Below are 22,293 nucleotides of genomic sequence, written 5' to 3' on the forward strand. Positions count from 1 at the left end.
AATAAAGGAAACAAGAAATTAAACGAGGCTTTTGTTTGTTTTTTTATACATGGTATTACTGGTCTGGCACACTTGAGATCAAACTGGGATGTATGTGACCCATTAATTAAACTGTACTGAATTAACTTCCAGTTTAGGTGATCAGATGACTCACCCATTTCTATCTCACATGATGAGAGGCTCAAAAGTCTTCTGTTGTGAGTCTCACAAGAAACACGGCTTACAAAGAATTGTGGTGATCTCTGAATTCAAAGATATGCAGAGATCATTTCAGAACATCACCTTTCACAGCTGTTACAACAGGAAAAAAGGAACGGGGAGACACATAACCTTAAAGTAAATATAAAAAGTTAGATTCTAGATTTATGCTTGTAAAATGTGGTGAAAAATTACATTAAAATACAATATATAAGATCTGCCTTTCTATGATCAATGCCAAACCTTTGAACTGTATAGTTAGTGTGATTTATCTGTCAGCTTTCCCATCTGTTTGTATCTAACTCTGGATCATGAGGAGGCTGACGTCTTTCCCAGCTGTCACCCAGCAAAAGAGGGCTACACCCTGGACCTGTCACCAGTGGACTGCAGGGCCGACACATATATAGACCAGCAGAAAAGAGGTCTCCTTACTTGAATGAATGAAGACTGAAAGGCTCTAAAAACTGTTAAATGTGCCCTCAAAGGTTGAGAGTGTGCATGCAAGCCTACTCAAACAGCTTCCCTGGTGGTCAACAACACCTCTGTGAGGAAAGATAGCAATACAATGCCAATGTTCAAACCACAATACTGATACCTTGGGGCGAAAAAGTACAAAAGCAAAAAAACAAAAAAACTATTTGGCAGCCATTTTTTTCTTTTACAAATGTAACATTTATTACAGAGAATATCAAAGTTGCTTATGAAAACTTCATGTTAAATTACATGACGTGTGCTATACAAGACACAACATTTCAATTTACAGCAAAAATCAGTCAACTATTCAATCATGTGAATGGCACAAAAAAAAGAAAGTATAACTATTTTGATCAGTGATTGCTTAAATAATTTTTATATTGCTGTAAAATTCATTAGCTCTTTGCACTTGGCTAGGTCTCCTGTGAAACTGATTTTGATCCAAGTGGAACTTCCTGATAAAAGAAATGAAAATTCAAAAAATCCAAATGTAACCAGCAGAAAACTGTTGTGACAAAAGAGATAAATGTCAGCTGGAGATCTGTAAACGTCATCATCTTTGTTTAGTCAACAAGGCTGATAACGCTCATACGCTGATACAACAGTACAGGTTAATCCAGCTTACCAAATAACTTAAACACTGTTTAAGTCATTGAATAGATTTTTTTTTATGAGACGGCAAAAGCTGGCGTTGATTGTGATATTGCTTGAATGAATATTATAACACATGCATAATTTCTAAGCAGCAGGACAACTGCTGTCATAATTTACCAAAAATAAAGTATCAAAAAGTCCATGACACCCTCCATCCTCAGTCTTCATCACTTCTTTGAGTTTGTGGTGCTGTTTTTAGAAGACAGAAAGTCCCGTTAATACAGTAGCAGTTATTCTAAGATCTGTGGATATTTATGTTGATTTCAAATGTGATGCTGCTGCACTCACCTGTGGTCTGAAGGAATTTCCAGTCTGCCTGCAGCCTGTGTCTCAGCTTCTCTATGGCCGCCGTGTCTTCTGTTAGCGGGGCTTGAAGTTGCTTCAGAGAGGCGGCTGGGTTACCGAGGAGGGAGGATGCTGTGAGTCCGATAAGCGCCTTCTCCTCCTCCTGAAATTAAGAAGTAAATGAATTAATACTGAACACTAAGCAGGGCTCTAGAGTGCGACCAATTTGGTCGCAAATGCGACCAAATTTTTCAGTGGTGCGACTAAAAATAAATATTTGGTCGCACAGGTGCGACCAACTGTTCCGGTAACAAAAAAAAAATCTCTGTAACTCTCCGTGTGGTCAACAACAGACACACATTATGCCCCTATCGTGGACTAAACCAATCAGAGATAGTCAGGGGCGGGACCTCTCTGATTGGCCGTGGTCCAGTTGAAAGTGCAGGTGGAAGAGAGAGGTGAGTAGCTTGAATAAAGCGATATCAATTCATTAACGGATTCCACACAAAGACCTAAACACGGAGCGGACCCAACACATCAGAATCAGCTTCGTCTTTCTCGGCTTTCTCACCCGACGGCCTGAACACGGACACGCTGTCGGAGCTTAGCGATTCTTCGGGTCCGCGCTGTCTTTTTGCGCTGATTCTGAGCTGCAGGTTTTGCCTCTCTCCAACCAAAATTCACCGAGCCTGCAGCAAAAGAAGCAGCAAACTGCGCTTCACATTTGATCAATGTCGTCATGAATTCCCTCTGACTTTTGCTGTTTTGCTTCCACCACGATAAAAATCACACTTCCTGCACAGCTCTCTCTCTCTCTGTACTTCAGGAACAGTTTCCCCGTCTCAAATCTGTTTTCTGCATTATTCATTCGCTTATTACCCACCAGTCTAGCGTTGTTTACAGCGCTTTTTCTTTTTTCACTTAAATGACCTCGGACAAGAAAGCCTAATTTCTGCTGTTCAATACTGAAGAAATTTAAATTTCTTAAAATTATGCAAAATTGCAGAATATTTTTAAGGTTATCTGCTATAAAAAGCCAGACCAGGAAAATCTCCTTCATGTTTTCCTGTGTTTTATTCTCAGTTACTTTCACACAAAGGCATCTGCTGTGATTTTCACAATTCTGATGAAGTCTCATGTGTATCAGTACTGATAAATGATCAGAATTATAATATTTCTGACTGTCTGAGGCTAAATTGAATCAAATCAGGACTTTGAGAACCGGAATTGAATGGATTATAGAAATCAGTGATGATACTCAGCCCTAGTGAGCAGCCTAGGCCTGAGAGAAGTGGATGTACTGTAGCTGTGGGTAATAAGAAAAGATGAAAAGAACTATTGATAACTTTTTTGTTAAGTTAAGGCCTGATCTGTCTGAAATTCATAGCCAGTGCTCTGACACGGTGCCATCAATATTTGAATGCTGAAAAAGCACAGTGTATCCAGAAAACACATTATATGCTGCAGTAAATGCACTGCCCAAGTGTCCCCTCTCCCCACGGCCTTTCAGCAGCAGACAGCAGCAAACAGGTCGTCAGAGGAGGCCAAGATGATGATTAAGTTTTTAACATTTTCTACAATATTGACAAAGCACTTTAAGCACAAGTTTGTTAGTTAATAATTTAGAAATTAATATTGTCTGTATGGACTTCCCCCCCCAAAGAAAGTGCACATGTAAAACTGCGGTGTTAAGCGATGCGGTTGAAAAATTTGAGTGCGCCTAACTTTTGTGCCGGTATGCCTAAATTTTTAAAGTTAGGCGTACCGGTGCGCCCATGTCAAAAAGTTAGTCTAGAGCCCTGCTAAGTATGCAAACATGCTGCCAACTCCTCTTAAAATGCTTCTTAAGGTTTCACAATATAGCAAAATTAGAGGACATCTACTGTCTTCTTCTTTCAGCTGCTCCCTTTAGGGGTTGTCAGAGTAGATCGTCTGCCTCCATATCACCCTATCCCTATCATCCTCTTTTGTCACACCAACACTTTGTATATCCTCCACTACCTTCATCAAAGACTCCTTCACTACATCCATCCAACCATATATCTCCAGAGCTCCTGCCTGGCAGCTCTACATTGTTGAAGACATCTAGTGTGCCTTTATGAAATCTTCCCCAGCACTCTTACCTGCAGTACCACCAGTGTATGCCCAAGTGCAAAGCTCTGCAGTAGGCCAATTAGTTGTTGCCACAAACTGTCACTGACTCCACTATCTGGCATTCGAACCAACACAACAAGACCGGGGTCGTATTCATACCCAAGGGGCAGGAGGAGGCCAAACACAGCCTGTGTGAACCCTGACGTGTCACTGCAGCCCTGTGGGTGAACAAACAAATGCATTTAAACACATTTAAAAAACAAAAGCAAAAAAAAAAAAAAACCTACTCAAATTGTCTATGCAGAAAAATACATCTCAGTCGCCTTTAAGAGCTGTATCATAAAGGTTTCTGTCCAGAAATCCTTAGCAACTGTGTAATAATTCAGAAACTCTGAATATTTAATGATGCAGTTTTAAAGGAAAGGGGGCTAATGCTGACTAGCGAGATGTGTGAGTGTATATTTCTGGCAAATATTAAATGTGATTACAAAGCAAGGAGCAGTACCTTCTTCAGACACACACGAATGTAATATTTGCAGCTCTGTTCCTCAGTCTGTGCACTGCCCATCTGCACCACAAGTGTTTCCCTGAAAACAGAAAGACTTTTTCAGCATGCTGTCCTCGCCATTATGGACAAATAGTGTGTTTTATTGCATCAATTGTGCCTTAGAGTTTGGTTTTACTAAGACTAAAACAGAGAGCATAAATGATACTCGCCTGTCTTCTGTAATATGGCTTGGGACATTCCCGTCACCCACACAGACGACCAAAACGCTGCATATATAAAGACAAGTTTTAACAAAGCAGATTGCAATCTTGCTAATAAAACTTCAATATACAAGCGCACTCCAGCGGTATATTTAGTAGGCTATATTTATCATGTTAACTTGCACCTCTGTAGTTGTGCCATAGTTGTGCTTTGCAAGTATCTTCACTTCCAAGTGATATTTTTTTACTAATTTTGCAGTTACGTCCTAAAATCTGTCTGTATAAATAAAATGACTTCACTTGTTCACAACACGAGAAAGATAATGATATTTTATTTAGATTATTTCACCAAAAAGTACATAAAAATATTAGTTCCAAATAACTCCCAGATATGCATGGATTTAGGTTAAGTGGTGATTCTAAATTTGCTGTAGGTGCAAATCTGAGCTACAATAGTTTAGACTGCATTTCCTTTGCAAAGTGACCAAGCATATTCTGTGTATGTGTGTGTTTCCTGTAAGAATATTTCTAATCATTTTTAATCTCTAGCTGATATTTAAAAAGAGCAGAAGGTGTAAGATTTGATTAAGTCGAGGTTGTTATACCGGTTGCTGAGAACAGTTGTAACGTGCTGGACAATGCTTGTCATCGCCTTGGTAACGTCAGGGACCAGTGCAAGGCCACTGCAGATCTGAGAGCCGGGAATTAAAATTATATCATGTAGGCAGCTCAGCAAAGCACAAACTGTATTTACAAGACATGATATCATAATAGCACTCACATAAAAGAAACAAACAACATTATGGCTTTACCTCATTCTTCTCCATTTTCTCTGTCAGGGCTATAAGAGTGGAGAGGGTTATAAAAGCAGTACTGTCATCTGCGTCTCTGAGGAAACTCTCCCTTGTTTTAGAGAAAAAAAAGATTTCAAACCCAGTTACGGTGAAAACCATGAACTGAAATGAGCCACAACAACCCACTTATCCATACCTTAACTTGCTGGCTAAGAGTGGGTCAAGATCCTCTGAGAAGCTGAAGCATTCGCATCCCTCCGGGCAAGCCACGTCATCAGGGAGCACTAAAGCAGCACATACTGGAGGAGTGACGCGTTTTGGAGGTTCAGGCCACACCTTTTCCTCCGCGTCCTTTTCTTCTTCTTCTCCCTTCTCTGTCGTTTCTTCTCCTTCTCCTAATTTAATCTGTCTGGTGCTGATGGTGGAGGCGGGCAGATCAGCTGAAGAAGGGAGTAACTGTTTTGAGACCATGTCTTTTATAGTGATGAGAAGTTCAAACGGACGTAAACGTGAAATACAGCTAGCAAACCCTCAGCTAAGTGATGCTACATCACTCAGTTTGACTGAGGATGGAAACAAGTTAGAAAGAAATGAGGTTATCAGACTCCTGCAGCCTCAGGTCCCTTAAAGGCTCTGCTAAAGGCTCTGTTATGGTTACCTGCGTGTTTGAGGCACGACCAGTAGGCCTTATGAGCTGATCGGACACACTGAAGAGATTCAAGTGCACTGAAAAAGAAGAATTAAATTGCTGCAGTTATAAAACACACAAACTTTGAGACACAAATTTGACTGATTGTGATGCACACCTTATACAGGGACTTTTGAGGCTTGCAGGTCTCGGCACAGGATCTCCAAGCAATGTCTGGACTGTCTGACACACAGATTGGACGAGGGAAGTCAAGTTGTATCCCCCCTGGAAAACACAAAAACACAAGTTCCCAGACAACAGAACATTAACAGGCTGTTTTCTTGTTTCCATGTTTTAGCTGTATAGGCTGGGCGGCCTGACCTCCAGCACAGCACACAGTTTTCCTCCTGCTAGGTTCATCAGCAGGTGAGTCAGATGGGCAAAGACATCTGGAGTGACACACATCTCACCCTAAATGTAAGTATAACAGTAAGCGAGTGGATGCAGAGGTTTATAGTGCATGCATGTAATTAGATAATGACATTAATAAATATGTCATACCTCTGGGTCACCGATGGCTGAGTCAAATCCCGCACACACCAAGACTAAGTCTGGGCAAAACTATCAAAAACAGTTGTATGCTTGAACCAAACATTTTATAGATCACCTGCCTTTAGGTAGGAAAAAGGTAATTTTTGGAATGGCTCACCTCATATGCAACTGGCAGAAGAACGTGACAGAAGACTGACAGATAGTCACCATTTTCCATGCCCACCTGAAATATCATGATGAGGTCTTTTCAGTAAAAGAATAAAACACACATACAGCTTGTACACACACAATCAGGAAAGCAAATAGCATGCATGTACACACTACCACAAACATAACCTCACTGGTGGTGGCATTATGTGACACTGTGAACTAGGCTTAAGATAAAGCAAGAAGCAAATAGAAAAAACCCCCATAATGAAACCATAAGTGTGCAGTATTTCTGACCTTGTTCCATGGTACATTTATATTGAATCCTGCCCCTTTCTCTTTGCCAACAATGTCGTAGTCAGAATCTCTCAGATGAGGCCAGAATTTCTGATGCTCATAGCGGTGCCAAGAGAAGTAGAGCACGCTGTGAAAAGGAAAACAACAAACACAGTGAGCAGAATTTGAAACGCAAGCAGACAACATCTGCTTCTCCTTTATCAAAGACTCACCTGGGATCATCCTCAAAGCAATACTGCACCCCCTGACCGTGATGTATATCCCAGTCAACTATCAACACCCTGAAGACAAAATCTGAGGTGAATACATACAGCTGTGGATTTGTGGATCGTTAAAATCCTTAATGATTACCAGAATAAGCATAAAGACTAAAAGTCACATTACCTTTGGACTCCATATTTCTGCTTAGCATATTGAGCCGCTATAGCCACATTGTTGAACACACAGAATCCATTAGCAGCACTGCGCATACTGTGGTGTCCTGGTGGTCTATTAATAATAAAAAAGAAGCAGTTATGTAAAAAAAATAAGATTTTACACTTGTTGTTGCCCACTTTGCCCATTAACTACTAAAAAGTTAATCACTAACAAACTAGTAAAAATATGAATGTAAATGTAAAGACTTAATATTTACATTCCTATTAACTCATCAATAATGGACAAAACAAAGGCACTAATACTGAACAAGCCATGAGTGCATATCAGAACTGCTGTATCTCAGCCTCACCTGACTAAAGCCATGCCATTCCTCACCTTCCCTGTCATAACACTGTCTACCAGCTGCAGTGCAGCACCAGCAGCAAGCTTGGCACAGTGGTAGATGTTCTAGGATGGTAAATGACATACAGAAGAGGATGTCAGATACAGATTTTCTGTTCCTGTTAAGCGGCTGTTAAGTGGGAGACTTACTGGGTGGAAGTAGACATCACCGTACTGACGAGTGAACTCCATAAGGTCCTCCAGACTCATGTAAGGAGTCTTCTTCACCGCCTCCAGGTATTCCTCACTGTTGAGAGGAGCAAAGTAAACACAGCTCAGTGAACTGAAACAAATATCTAAACTATATCATACCTTCATGACAGGAGTTAGATAAGATGACCTGTGAGCCAGAAGAATTTCTGCGTCCGTGGCCTCACGGACAGGTACGGAGACGCAGCGATCAGCCAGGCCAGTCCTGACCAAAGTCTCATGACTCACAGTCAGACGCTCAGGCACCTCAAGCTTACAAGCTGGACTGCAGGAAAACATTACACACTTAATGAATATTTGTTAATTAGAAAATAAACATGACACTGATCCATTTTACTATTCTATTTCTTTCAGCTCTTATATAAAAACAAGAAATATATAAAAGACACAGTGAGACATGCCAAATGAACTCTGTAGAAGTTAGATATGGAAAACAGCATTTTGCTAAATATGACTTTGTAAAGGAGATAACCAAAGCAACAGACTGTGCAGGAGAGAGGTGAATAAGAGAGTGCACACAGGTGGAGAGGGTGCAGATGAATGTCAGGGGTGATTTGTGGCAAAAGAATTGCAGCAAGAGTGAAAGGGAAGGTTTACAAGATGGTAGTGAGACCTGCCTTTGATGATGACAGAGCTGAAGCTGTTAATTCAGATGTTCATAGATGTAGTGAAGGAGGACATGTAAAGGGTTGGTATATCAGAGGAGGATGCTAGGATAGGGTGAAATTGAGGGAGATGTGGCGACCCCTAAAGAGAGCAGCCAAAAACAAAGAGAATAAACCCAGCAACATGGCACGGTTCAGACAAAGACATTTATTTCAGCAGTAGAACTGCAAATAGACAAAAGCTGGCGGTCAAAGCTCGTTGTCTTTCCAAAATAAAAGCATGAGTCTTAAACTTTAGAGTATTTTCGGCACATTTTGGCATCTAAGAGTCACAAACATAATAAATATCACAATTGCATTTACTCATTTTTTAACTGCGAAAGTTAAACCATACGTAGACCTCAATTAGTCCAAAAGAAAACAAAAACTATTTCGCAACGTTTTTAAACAGGTGGTGTAGCAGCTATAGCGGGCCGGGTGGGTGTACACTGAAAATCCCCGACCTGACTAAACGTGACCGAACAAAGTGCAACCGTAATAACCAAAACGGGTGTCTTCTCTAACTAACCGTGCCAGCAACAAGGAACAACTTAGGTTCCCATGACTTCTGACAGATCGCACATTTTAGCCAGTGTTTAGTAATGGGAGAAAACTAATAACTTATTTGATGAAGTTACCCGTTCAGTGAAATTACAGTATGAAATATTTACTCCTTGATATACTTTAGGCATGTTAAGCTACAGACATTTGCAGAAAAGACATTTGAAGATTTTTCTTTTTAGCCACGTAAGCTTTATAAACGTAAACATGGATTTACTACTCACTCAACCCAGAGCAGTTTGTACTTGGTCATCTCGTCATCATAAATCAGCGCTGTTCCCATCTTCGTTATTCCTCGGGTAAGAATAGGTAAGTAACTGCGACCCTCACTATGAGAGTAGCGACGTTTCTGCAGACAGTTTCCAAAAGGACACGAAGTAAGTTTAAAATGAACCGCCGACTAATTAATTTTGATCCAACATTGGCAGATTTTTATGCAACATATAAACGAATACCAGTATAATACCAAAATTCAGTGACTGTACAAAACTGTTTACAGTTATTCATCGACGCATATGATCTTCTATGAGTTTTATGTTGGTTTTCACACAGTTCACTAGCGCAGCAGCGCCACCTGCTGGGCGGGGTTCGATACTCGTCGTTCATTATCTGTCCCACTGATACCCAAAGTGACAGAATCACCGGATAGTATCAGTGCTGGGGTATCTTGGGTCATTTACAAGAAATTCATTAAATTTGAACTAAAGTCAGATTCTTAATTTCTTAGTTTGGGCATGGTTGATTAGTCTTATTTGGATACAAACCACAAAGGCAGAACTTTATCCTTAACTTTAACTCATTGTTAAACATACAATATATGAAAAAATAAATACAAATTAACAATATTATTAGTACTGTATCCTGTATATCCTTGGACCTATATTATCTTTTTACTATTGAAGATCTACCTCACTGCACTTACACTTTATATTTTTGTGTTGATTTTTTTAAGGTACATGGAGGTTCAAACTTCCTGTGGCTTCCTTAGTATTTAAATCAGTTATTCATGACATGTCTTGTTTGAGCTGTATGACTGTTTTGGAGACTGCTGTTTGAGGTGTTAAATGATGTCCCATTGTACTGCTACTGATACAAATGGAGGGGCCAGAGTATTCGAAACACTTTAGAGAAGCGAATGTAACAACAGCACTGAAGAGGTAAGCTCTAAAATTTGAAGTAGCTTCATAAAAAAGTGAACATTATACCTGTGTGAAAAGTGTGCCTCCTGGTAGGACGCTGTACTTGCCCATTTAAAGTCAGTGTTCTTCATAAAGGGATTATAAATCTTTTATTTTTTTCAAAGGAAACTGAAAGAAATCTCCGTCCCGGGTCATCCGTGGATCGGGTTTCCTCCGAGGCGTGGGCACCTATAAGCAGAGTTTTGTCTTTACCCTATAAGATTCAAAATTATTCAAAGTAACACTCAGGTATGCCGTTCAGCAGGTTAGTTACGACGTCGGGAGTAGCTTGGGAGAACAAGGAAACACAGACTGCTTCAGGTTGCCTTCCCAAACCAACTCAAAGGTTTATTCATCATACAACAGTTTATATAGAGGAAAAAGGTTCGTGTGTCAGCAGATTCTCAGTTCAAACCGGTACAGACCAAATAAGGAAGCGTCTTCCTGCCCTCTGAGCAAAGAAGTATCCTTTGTATAGTTTATCAGTTCAGCTACAATTTATGATTATCCCAGCGAAATACACTCCTAGACATAGAACACAGAGTTCTTTCATTAGTGAATTCTGAAACAAACCACCTGGCCTTTAACAAGCCTTTTTCTAAGAGATAAAGAAGGGAGGATGGGAGTAAGGAAGTGATCTCTGTGGTATTTTCGACCTTGAGGTACCATCCTGTGATTCTTACACATTAATTCTTGGGTCACAGAGAAAGAGAAAAACAACTAGTAAATGGGCCTTATTGAGTAACAGTTTTCCTGTATAATATCACTATAAAACAATATCCTGTAAATGCTACCATGGTATCAAAATATCACAACAGAAACTTTGCAACAAATGAAAAAAAAATTCTTTACATTACTTCCTGACATCATTTTAATAATGAATAATAAAAACAGTTTAACAAAAATCAACAAATAATTCAAGATATACAGGAGTGCAAAATATGGAAACAGTTCATGTTACATGAGAAGATTTGATTTGACCGGAGAGGATGTTTTGCATGGAATCTTAATGGAATGGGTGGAATTTTTCCTGTGTGAAACAAAGCATCAGAAACCAGAATATATATTGCATGCCTTCTTCTGATGATAATATTTATTTTGAAAATACTGACATACGTACACAATGTCATGCATTCCATTTTATTTTCACTGTTCATTACATAGGGTTAGCGTTACTTAATTGTCAGAAAACATTGCACCCTGATATCTTGACTTCTTGAGTTCTTCAGGTGTGGCAACACCCATCTCCCTAACTCCCCCCTCCTGTTCCTCCTCTGTCCTGTCTGCTGTTTCTTCCTGTGTCCTCATGGGAAAAGCTGAGCTCTGCTCCCCTTTCTCTTCAACTCCTTCAGCTTCGTGCTCTTCCTTTCCCTTTGCTCCTTTTCTTTTCATCCTGCACAACACGAGGAAAGCTCCTTTGCATCTCTTCCTAAATGATGGGTCACAGGCAGCGTAGAGGAGAGGGTTCAGGCAGGAGTTGAGGTAGGCTAAACAGGTGACATATGGATGAGCAGCCAATAATATCTGATCTAAAGAGCAGGAGTATGGGACAAATCCAAACTCAAGCAGCAGGGACACAGTTTTATTGACATGGAGAGGCAGCCAGCACAGGAAGAATGCCATCACTAACGTGACAATGACCCTGAGGAGTCTGCGCTGCCGTCTACGGTCAGGACGAGGGCCCCGTCCGAAATGTCTGCTGAGTAGTTGGACCAGTGAGCAGTAGCAGACCAATAAGATGACAAAAGGAAGCAGGAAGCCAATAAGAGTTGATTTAATACTTAATGCAGCAGCCCACCACATCTCTGTCCTGTTTTTTTCTTCCTCCTCCAGCTCTGCTCCAGTCAGCATGGAGTAATCCATCTGGCAAGAAAGGAAGACAGACCTGGAATCAGCGGGTTCCAGCTGCCAGTCGTCCTCATATTCAGGGTCAAGCTCCACCTCCCGGACAGAGCGCAGCAGCAAACCGGGAAGTGCCAGTATTCCCGCCAGCACCCACATCCCTCCAAGTATCCACAAAGCCTTGCTGGGGCAGCTCCTTGGTGCATGGTGGCTGGAGTGCCGGTGCCTAGTCAGAACCCAGTAGCGCTCCACACTTAGCATGCTCAGGCTGAACACGCTGGCATACATGTTCAGAGCTGTGAGGAAGCTGCTAATCTGGCAGAGAGGTTGCCCAAAAGGCCAGTGGTAGCCCATCGCTGTGTAGACGGCCCAAAGAGGAAGAGTCACAAGGAAACAAAGGTCAGCTAAAGCTAAACTGGCAATCAGAGAGTCAGTCAGCGAGCAAGAGGGACGGGAGATGGAGGGAGAGCAAGAGGATGAGGTGGAGGAATGGGAGGATGTTCTGTAGCTTTGCCTGGAGGAAAATCCACAGTTTGAACTTTGAAATTTGCCAGTGTTGTTAATGTGCTGCTGACTGCTTCTAAAAATGTTGCTGCAGCAGAACTGGCCATCTTCTGCTGGCTTTCGGTCCCTTCTCCTCCTCCCCTTCACTCGGTCCAGGTAGGCCCAAAGCACCAGGCTGTTGCCAGGACAACCAACCAGAAATGCTAGCAGGTAGACAGATGGGATGATGAAAAACGAGGGAGACCAGTCACTGTAGTCACAGAGAGGGGGGTTGGTAGGAGCAGGGGAGGCGAGATAAGCTGGTTCTGACATCACTCTGTATATACTTGGTTTTTTATCGAAAAGGTTTTGGCATTAAAATCCACTGGAGTTTTGAAATACTGTAGCCAAAACAGCATAATATCTAGATGTGAAGAGACAAGATTCCTGCACTGGAGGAATGGTTTTAGGTGAAGAGGTCCAAATTCCAGGAGTGGATAAGCCTCCAGTTCACATCTGTTGATTTTGATGGTCTGGAAATTCAGTGAAAGATACAAATAGATTTTAAAAACTTTAGCTACACTCATTTTTGGGATTATGTAAATTTATGTTTTTTCCATGCTCATGCTTCTCCCGAAAATATATTAAGGATCATGAGGACCTCACTTTTTTCTATACAGCAATTTAAACACTTAGACAAACAATTTTAGGCAATTTTAACATAATTTAAAACTCATACAAGACAACAAACAGAATCAAGACTGCAACAGTGCACACTAAAACCTTAAGTAAGGAATTTCTAGGACCATGAGCACTTTCACTGTGATGACAAAACATGATTTAACTGAGTAAACATTTATAGCTTTCTGCTTTCACGTTCAATTCTGAAAGTGAATTCTGAAAATCTGCATAAAGCTCTCTCCAACTGGCGTGTTTTATAAATACATTTTTTATCTTGACTATGTGAAATAAGAGAGGATTTTGATGAAGACGCTTACCTTATACTTGCTTTATTACCTTGGATAAAACCAATTCACAGGTGCTTACAACCATGGTACGATAGTTGTTATACAGAAATCAGCATCATCCCATCTTCTCCTGCTGAACTTCCAGTCTGGGTTTTCTTCTGTCTCTCTCTCTATCTCAGCTTCTGTAACAACTGAAGAAGGTGAGTGTTTCTCTTAAGTCTAAATATACACCAGTGTCGCCTAAACACACACACAAGTAAACTAAAACCCAGAACCCTCCTTTCTCCCATTCTCCAAACTAGACCACCCCAGCAGAAAGTAACAAGACCTGCAAGCATCAACCCCCCCAACACAAACATACTCACCTCCCAAGAGACACAATAACTCCACTCATCCTTCCCCCCACAAACTCGAGATACACAAACAGAGTCCTCCGTCTCCTATACTGCTCGTATTCTCCATGCAAAGACACAAACAGATCCAAATGCACCTATAGTACACAAATACGTGCAAACACAAGCACCCTCTTTGTTGTCGGGGGTCTCACATTTGCTCTCAGTGGTCAAATGCGGCTACCCACACTGAGAGCAAATAACAGCCCTCACATTCATAGTCAGACTACAATATCAGAATAGAGGCAGCCTTCATGAATACAATGAAAAGGCCTTCAAGCCATTGATCCCTACCCAGTGTAAACTGGGACAGAAATAAGAATTTCCATGTGAAAGTACATCCAAACCCACAGCTGTGTTGTCTCATGTCTTATGGAAGCTGCTAAAAAGTCCATTAAAATCATGCTCAGCATGGATTCTGAGATCCTTTCTCAATTTCAGCTGTACAAACAGCATTATCAGTTATATTCAAAGGAGTAAGACACTTTGATCGAAGTAACAAAGTCAGTTTAGTCCAAGAAATGTATTCGTTTTATGGACTTATTTATCTTCATTCTGCTCATCCTTAAAGTGCATTTTCTCTTTTGGACTTTCTTCCTAATAATGAATATGGTAAACAATGACTCACACTGTTAGTTGTTATGCTTACGAAATGCAATAATAAATGATTAGGACTTAATAATAAAATCATTCCAATTTATAAGATGATAAAAGACTATCTTTAAGAGGTAGTTGGAAATGTCCTGTCTAAACCTACATATTGTAAGGAGGGAGGGATAATGACGAATGGGGTCAGCGTGGAATTACAGTGTAAATAGTGAAGATGTTAGGATAATAAACAGGAAGTGCGTGTTTCCACAGAGGTCATTCTGCCACTAACCTGTAGCTATGGGAACAGATGTTTCTAAAAAAAAAACAAAAAAACATTCCAGTCAGTCTTTTCTCTTATAACACACACACACACAAGCACACACATGCACACAGACACAAGCAAACACACACACATGCACACAAAACTTTACTGCTGAGAAGAAAGGAAAGGCAGAGTAAATACAAGTAAAAAGAAAAGAAAACTGTAGGCTGTTGTGTGCTGATCTCAGAGGTCAGTTTGCATCTGTTTTCAGATTTTATTCAGTCTACCTACTTGTATTTTTGCTAAAATGTCAGTATAATTCTTGTATTTTATCATGCCCCTCAATGCAATACAGCATAAAAAATAAAACTAATAACTGAAATATGTTGTATTGTCATCAAGCTGTCCAGCAGTATATAAACACAATCATCTTCAGCTGCAAAATTAAAGCAATAAAGACTCTAATTAATCAATAATATAACAATTATGACCCCACATAAAGAGTATTATTAGATATTGATGATAAAAATGTTTTTTTTTACTTTAGTAGGATTAAGTAGAATTTTACCCAGATACAGAGTGTAAATACTTGTTTTTCCATTTTTTCACTGTTTTTTTTTTTTTACAACAGTTACTCATTAGTCTACAAAAGGCGTGTAAGTGTGCAATAAAGTGCAATGCCACTTTTCACATTTCACCTAAATTCATGCATAGAGCTGCATATGAGCCTGAATTTCAGACCACTGTCATCAATTTCTTAAAACTATATTTCTCCTTTTATTTCATAGAGAATCCTTGTAAATCTAACCATATGTTTAGGATGCCTACAAGTCTTCCACTTGAAAAATGTTCTTTCGGCTTTGCTGTGCCTGTTAATTGGTACCTTTTTAAACATGGTAGTGGATCGTTTGCCTGCTGAAAGGAGAACAAGATAAGGATTTGCATAATATGCCTGATATGGAAAGAGCCACAAGACAGGCAAAAAGCACACAGCGGTAGAGTCTTTCATGGGGATTAAATGCACTGTGGAGAAATAGATGTTTCATCATGTCTGTCTACAGAACAGATCAAGCTTTCATCTGTCTTCTGATTGTCGTGATGGTAGGAGGCGAGGTGCAGGAAAGCCTTTCATCCGAGTGTAAGCAATTTTTGTATATGGGGACGCTGCTTCGAGGGCTTCAAGAGCAGTCGTTTAAAAAGATTTGCCAGTTCTATGGGGGTAAGCCACGATTTGTAACCCTCTACGACACCTTCAACCACATCCCTATTTATTCTGCCTACACCTTCAAGCGCTCAGACGGCTCCAAGAAAGTGGACGTGCCTTGGATGTATGAGCCGCAGGTAGGCAGGGTTGCTAGCTTTGCTGTCTGAGCCTTCAAATGTGTTCTGACCATCTGCCAAAAAATGGTGGTGTTTCTGTATTTTGTTTCTGTGTGTGTCTGTGTGTGTGTGTCTAATATCTGCTGATATTCTCATGCACTGGTAAATAGGCTGTAGTCAACAGAACAGGGTTATATATAAAATAATGACCTGTATTGCAAGTCTCTTTATGCCCGTTGTACAATATAATCAATCCAATGCCATTTTTTTTCTCTCAATATGACGTGATATCATTCATGACAAATATGTTGAGATACAGATATGTATGAGAGCTTATGGACGAATAGTAATTCACCACAGTTTAAATACAACTAATCATTTCACTTTTTGCCACTAGGTGCTTGTCACAAAGTTTGAAAATTGAAACTCCAGTTTTATCAATAAATGCACTACTACCACTGCTGTGAGGTTACCAGAAGGTCAAAAGTTCTTTTTTATCAAGTAAAATGCTGTTGCTGCAAAAAATTACAACCTGAATGTTCTGTTTTTGCTAATTCACTGTGATCAGTGCAAATGTATAGGTTATGTATGTTAAAATATATTAAAATAAACATAGTTGAACTAACACTTTTTACTAGCAGCATCTCAGCCTTTTAATAATCTTTTTGTAAATGATCAGTGAAGCCCATTTTCAGAATGCACACCCTTTAAATAAAATGAAGATGACACATTTAGTGTTGTTGCTGGTAATAAATAATATAAATATATAAGAAATCTAAATATCCTGTTTATTTTACAATTTTAACATGACCATGTTAATAGCTCTCCTCAGTGTCCGGCCCCAGAGACATGCAGCAGCTGCCTTCAGAAAATGTGCATGGGAGTTTTGAGGATGCTCAGGCTGTGCTTGAGGACTACTCCGACACTGTGATCTACGAACGCGGTCAGCTCAATCCAGACGAGCACCAGGCCGACCCTGACGACAAAGCAGCCACCTACACGTTGACAAATGTGGTTCCTCAGGCTCGTGAGTTCAACATTGGTCCATGGAAACAACACGAGAACACTATCCGCAGGAGGCTCAACAACTACTGCAGGGGCACCGCCTATGTGGTCACCGGGGTCACCACGTCAGGCCACACAATCCGCCGTCACAACATCAACCGTGTGGGCATCCCTACCTACCTGTGGTCAGCCTACTGTTGCCCTGATTATGACCACAATGCTCCGTACTCCGAGCGCTCCAAGTTCCCTGCGTTTGCATCTCGTGGGCTCAACGACAGAGAAAATAATAAAGTTATAGAGATGACGGTGCAGCAGCTGGAGGATTTCCTGAAGAGAGTAACTTATGTTGACAGCTCTTTCCAGATATTCTATGACAACTGCCTGCCTCCTAATGGTGCACCACATTTGTCTTAAAAAATTAATTACATTTCCATTAGTGTGTAAAACAATCAAAATGTTTGTTCATCTTCACATTATCTCTGGCAAACCCATGCTCCTTATAAATTAAAACTACACCTGCCTCTGTAGGCCTTTTGTTCAGGACAGAGATTAGACCAGCTGTTTTACATTTTCTCGTACACCTTAACTACAGCAGTTCTCTGCACCTCAGTTTGCACTAGTTCTACAGCCTTAGAAGAGCATTTCTAGATTTTGGGAAAAGTACTCGCTGCTAATTGCTCTGACATTTGGATTTCAAACTGTACCATTAAATGTGAACTACACACAAAAGAAACAACATTATGGCCATTTAATTAGAATATAAAAATAAAATCCTCTTTCTGTCTGCTACTCTATTTTTTTGTGACTGTCTATTCATTTTATTCAGCGTCTGGTCTCTTTACTCGTTTTTTCACACAGGAGGTCACACATGATACAGTATTATAACATAAAACAGACAAGCCGATATTAACTCCATGAATTATATCAGTGAATGAGACTGAATGAATGATATTTCGGGCAGATCCTGGCAGTTGGCATATGACAGCAGGTGGTCATCTCAACTGTGGATGCTGTGACCAGCAGCAGATTGATAAAGAGCCCATATGAGTCAAAGAATAACTTGCTGATGTGACCAGAAGAGGGAGACCCTATCAGTGTGATCTCAAGCTTCACTATTTTCACTTTTGGGGGAGTGAAAAGAGAGAAACAAGGTCATGTTCAGCTGTGTCTGTTACTTTACAGTAATGTCCACATTTGTCCAATCCATTCTGAACCCTGAAAATTTATGAAACTATATACATAAAAATGACTGTAATCCATAATAAATTAATTAAACAGACATGTTTTATTCTAAAATCCCTTGGATTGAAGTTGAAAGTCTGAATTTCAATCACATATTGATTGATTTAAAATAGACTGTGATGGAGCATAGAGGCAAAATGATCAAAAATCATGGCATTGTCTAAAAACGTATGGACCCAATATTATGCTGCAAATTGAATCACTTTTGCTATTCCCAAAAGGAGAATGAAACTAAGAAGAAGTAGTGTAGATAGTCTAACTAAATACAGTTGTAATGATTGTGTATTCAATTCAATTTTATTTTATTTATACAGCACCAAATCACAACAAGAGTCACTTCAAGGTGCTTTATGTTGTAAGGTAAACCCTACAATAACACATACAGAGAAGAACCCAACAATCATATGACCCCCTATGAGCAAACACTTTGGTGACAGTAAGAAGGAAAACATCCCTTTTAACAGGAAGAAACCTCCCACAGAACCAGGCTCAGGGAGGGGCAGCCATATGCCACCACCAGTTGGGGTGAAGGGAAGAAGACAGAAAAAAGACATGCTGTGGAAGTGATCTGGCGTCATAGAAAGATAGGTTTCATCTGCATAGCACTGAAAATGTATGCTATGCCTTCTGATGGAGGGAAGCATGTATAATGTAAACAGAATTGGTCCTAGCACTGAACCCTGTGGAACTCTTTTACATGAACAAAGTGGAATCTGTTGGATAGATATGATTCAAACCACTGCAGTGCAGTACCTGTAATACCTACAGCGTGCTCTAATCAGATATTATGGTCGACAGTATCGAACGCTGCACTAAGGTCTAGCAGGACAAGCACAGAGATGAGTCCACTGTCAGAGGCCATAAGAAGATCATTTGTAACCTTCACTAAAGCTGTTTCTGTGCTGTGCTGAGCTCTGAAACCTGACTGAAACTCTTCAAATAAACCATTCCTCTGCAGATGATCTGTTAGCTGTGTGACAACTACTCTTTCAAGGATTTTTGATATGAAAGGAAGGTTGGAGATTGGCCTATAATTAATTAAAACAGCAAAAGATGTTGTTTTTTTTTAAGTAACAGTTTAACTACAGCCAGCTTTAAGGCCTATGGCACATAGCCAATTATTAGAGATAGGTTGATCATATTTAAGATTGAAGCATTAATTCTTTGTAGGACTTCTTAGAGCAGTTTTGTGGGAATGGGGTCTAAAAGACAAGTTGATGGTTTGAAGGAAGTAATTACTGAAGTTAACTCAGAAAGATCAATTGGAGAAAAAGAGTCTAAATGAATATCAATGGTACTGAAAGTAGCTGTAAATAATGTTACATCTGTGAAATGATTTTGAGTAATTTTTTCTCCAATGGTTAAAATTTTAATTGTAAAGAAATTCATGAAGTCATTACTAGTTAGGGTTGAAGGAATTGTTGGCTCAACAGTGCTCTGAGTTTTTGTCAGCCTGGCTACAGTGCTGAAGAGAAACCTGGGGTTGTTCTTATTTTTTTCAATCAGTGATGAATAGTAAGATGTTCTGGCTTTGTGGAGGGCTTTCTTATAAAGCAGCAAATTATTTCTCCAGGCTAAATGATGATCCTCTAAATTATGTGACACACCATTTCCTCTCCAGCTTACGAGTCATCTGCTTAAGGCTACATGTTTGGGAATTATACCACGGAGTCAGGTACTTCTGATTTGAGACCTTACAGGAGCTACAGTATCCAGAGTCATATGTAGTGAGGAGGCAAAGTTATTAACAAGATAATCAACCTCTGTTGGAGTAGCGTTGCTCTGCTCTGTGTTGGTGCAGGGCCTTGAACATGATAACAGTGGGTGAATTATATTCTTAAACTTAGTTACAGCTTTCAGAAAGACATCTACTGTGATGAAGTCTACTCCCCACTGCTATTTAACACTGTTAAATGTAAAATTTTTATTCCATATGTTAAAACAAGATCTAGAGTGTGATTAAAGTGGTGGGTGGGTTCTCTTACATTTTGAGAGAAGCCAGCTGTGTCTAATAACAGATTAAATGCTGTGTTGAGGCTGTCACTTTTACATCTACATGGAAGTTAAAATCACCCACAATAATTAATTTATCTGAGCTGAGCACTAAATCAGGTAACAAGTCTGAGAAATCAGACAGAAACTCTGTGTGAGGCCCAGGAGGATGCTAGATGATAACAAATAAGGCTGTTTTTTGAGTTTTCCAGCTGGGGTGGACAAGGCCAAGCATTAGACTTTAAAATGAATTAAGTCTGTTTTGGTCTTCAGTTGATTAACAAGCTGGTGTGGAAAATTGCTGCCACACTGCCCCCTTGGCCTCTGCTTATAGTTAGTATGACTCAGGGGTGTTGATTCATTTAAACATAGGTTTCTGTAAGGTGGAGTATTTGTTGATCAATCTCTAACAGCGACTTGGAAGAGAGACCTAATGTTTAATAACCCACATTTCACTGTTTTATTCTTTGGTGCTGTTGATGATACTGTGTTCCTTTTTCTTTGTGATTTTTTAAAATGTCTAAGTCATTTTTTGATGATTTTTATCTGTTTTTTTGTCTGTTTGGGAGCAGAGATAGTCTCTAAGCGGATGGGGTTTGGGGGTGATAACAGGAGGAGAGAAGCATGAGAGTATGAGAGATGTTAAGGCATATGGTGAAATAGATGGTGAAATTAGGAGGAAGTTAGATAGTGCTGTGGTGTCATGAGTTATGGTTTGAGGCGAGGCATTCACATGCTTTATCAGATGCTACCCATCCTGTTATTAGCTCTCAAAAGCTCCATACTCAACCATCTCTAGAGTTACAGGGGGAGATTTGTGTAACTGCAGTAGTCGCAGAAAAAGAACCAAGACACTGACTTTGCACAGGGACAGGCATCTGGTGACAAGGGAGCATTTTAAATTAGCTTCTTCTATTTTCAAAGAATTTGTGCTTTACAGAACACAATAAACTCAAATCAAAAACAAATCAAAATCATAAACATAAAAAATATAAATAAATAAATAAATTTTGAAATATTTCCTAACTGCAGACAGCACAAGTGCATGAATTTGGTAATTTATGTCAAAACACATTTATTTTTTATTAGATAGTTGGCATTGATGTTAATTGATATTGCTATTTTATTGTGTGTTATTTTATTGTGTGATTTGTATGTTTGTACAGCACTTTGGTCAACACCACTTGTAGGAGCCATAATTAAATGTATTGAATTTTGTTGATCACTGGGTTTTCATTTGTTTGGTTGCTATGGTGATGCGTAACGGGAGTCACGTGGGTGCTAGAGGTGACATTAAGAGGGCGTTGTCAGTCTGTCTGTCATTCACTGGTTTTGATTTTGACAGAGAGGAGGGCTGGGTAGCCGTAGTTTTTTGTTGACCGCTGCACAACGAGTTTCCCGTTGTTGCATTAGAGCCTGTGATGTTTTAAGAGTCTGAATCAGGAGCCGATCACATTACTCTGTAAACTCTCAAAGCACTTTAATAAACAAGAAAACAATTCCACCTCTCGCATTATTGCGTAAAGTTGACAGCGTGTCGGGCAAATAGGCAGGCTCCATCCCCGGCCTCTAGCGACTGTGGAAGTCGCTACACCACTGTTGTAATTAAAAGTGATGTATAAATAAAGAAATAGAAATATGCAGAGAACATGCAAACGCCACACAAAAAGGGCTGAGCTAACCAGGAACCTTCTTACTGGTGTTACCCACTTCAGTATCATATATGATTTCGGTATAATCAGCACTGGAATCAGCACATGTGTTGCATGAAAGAGAAGGACTGAACGATCAATTTCTTTGAAATTGAAGTTACAAATTGAGACAATGAAAAATTAACAATTTAACTATATATTATTTAATTATATATTTCAATTCTCATTCTTGCATTAAAATATAGAGCATGCACAACGTTTTAAATCTCTCATAAGTGAAGCTTGTGTTTAAAAAATTATATTATTCATCCAGACCAAGAAGAAAAAGTAGTGTAAGCTCATCTTCATTAGTATTTGTGAG

At 39.8% G+C, this 22,293-nt stretch overlaps 3 protein-coding genes across 4 annotated transcripts; 1 reads left to right on the forward strand and 2 right to left on the reverse strand.

Moving 5' to 3' along the window:
- Nucleotides 1–857: 857 nt before the first annotated feature.
- hdac10 (histone deacetylase 10) lies at nucleotides 858–10,157 on the reverse strand. Its single transcript, XM_085412703.1, has 20 exons — nucleotides 9,230–10,157; nucleotides 7,931–8,065; nucleotides 7,741–7,837; nucleotides 7,559–7,656; nucleotides 7,216–7,320; nucleotides 7,044–7,112; nucleotides 6,832–6,958; nucleotides 6,545–6,610; nucleotides 6,397–6,456; nucleotides 6,217–6,306; nucleotides 6,014–6,120; nucleotides 5,866–5,933; nucleotides 5,404–5,647; nucleotides 5,226–5,316; nucleotides 5,019–5,104; nucleotides 4,423–4,479; nucleotides 4,211–4,292; nucleotides 3,735–3,923; nucleotides 1,615–1,774; nucleotides 858–1,515 (listed from the first exon to the last, which is right to left on the reverse strand). Exons 1-20 carry the CDS (start codon nucleotides 9,286–9,288, stop codon nucleotides 1,484–1,486), a joined length of 2,022 nt encoding a protein of 673 aa, XP_085268829.1. The 5' UTR covers nucleotides 9,289–10,157; the 3' UTR covers nucleotides 858–1,483.
- Nucleotides 10,158–10,313: 156 nt separating this feature from the next.
- aplnr2 (apelin receptor 2) lies at nucleotides 10,314–13,965 on the reverse strand. 2 transcript variants are annotated; one of them, XM_085412707.1, is made up of 2 exons: nucleotides 13,526–13,965; nucleotides 10,314–13,041 (listed from the first exon to the last, which is right to left on the reverse strand). In XM_085412707.1, the coding sequence occupies exon 2, from the start codon at nucleotides 12,839–12,841 to the stop codon at nucleotides 11,360–11,362; it is 1,482 nt and encodes a 493-aa protein (XP_085268833.1). In that variant the 5' UTR covers nucleotides 12,842–13,041; nucleotides 13,526–13,965; the 3' UTR covers nucleotides 10,314–11,359. The 2 variants fall into 2 exon arrangements, with proteins under 2 accessions (XP_085268833.1, XP_085268832.1); XM_085412706.1 differs by having other exon boundaries at nucleotides 13,507–13,965.
- Nucleotides 13,966–14,101: 136 nt separating this feature from the next.
- On the forward strand, nucleotides 14,102–17,957 carry LOC146665183 (endonuclease domain-containing 1 protein-like). The gene is made up of 2 exons (XM_085412708.1): nucleotides 14,102–16,062; nucleotides 16,864–17,957. The coding sequence occupies exons 1-2, from the start codon at nucleotides 15,769–15,771 to the stop codon at nucleotides 17,458–17,460; spliced, it is 891 nt and encodes a 296-aa protein (XP_085268834.1). The 5' UTR covers nucleotides 14,102–15,768; the 3' UTR covers nucleotides 17,461–17,957.
- Nucleotides 17,958–22,293: the final 4,336 nt, after the last annotated feature.

Source organism: Rhamphochromis longiceps, linkage group LG7 (assembly GCF_057381845.1).
Source record: "Rhamphochromis longiceps isolate RC_006_pf linkage group LG7, R_longiceps_female_GT1.1, whole genome shotgun sequence".
In the NCBI taxonomy this organism is placed as follows: domain Eukaryota; kingdom Metazoa; phylum Chordata; class Actinopteri; order Cichliformes; family Cichlidae; genus Rhamphochromis; species Rhamphochromis longiceps.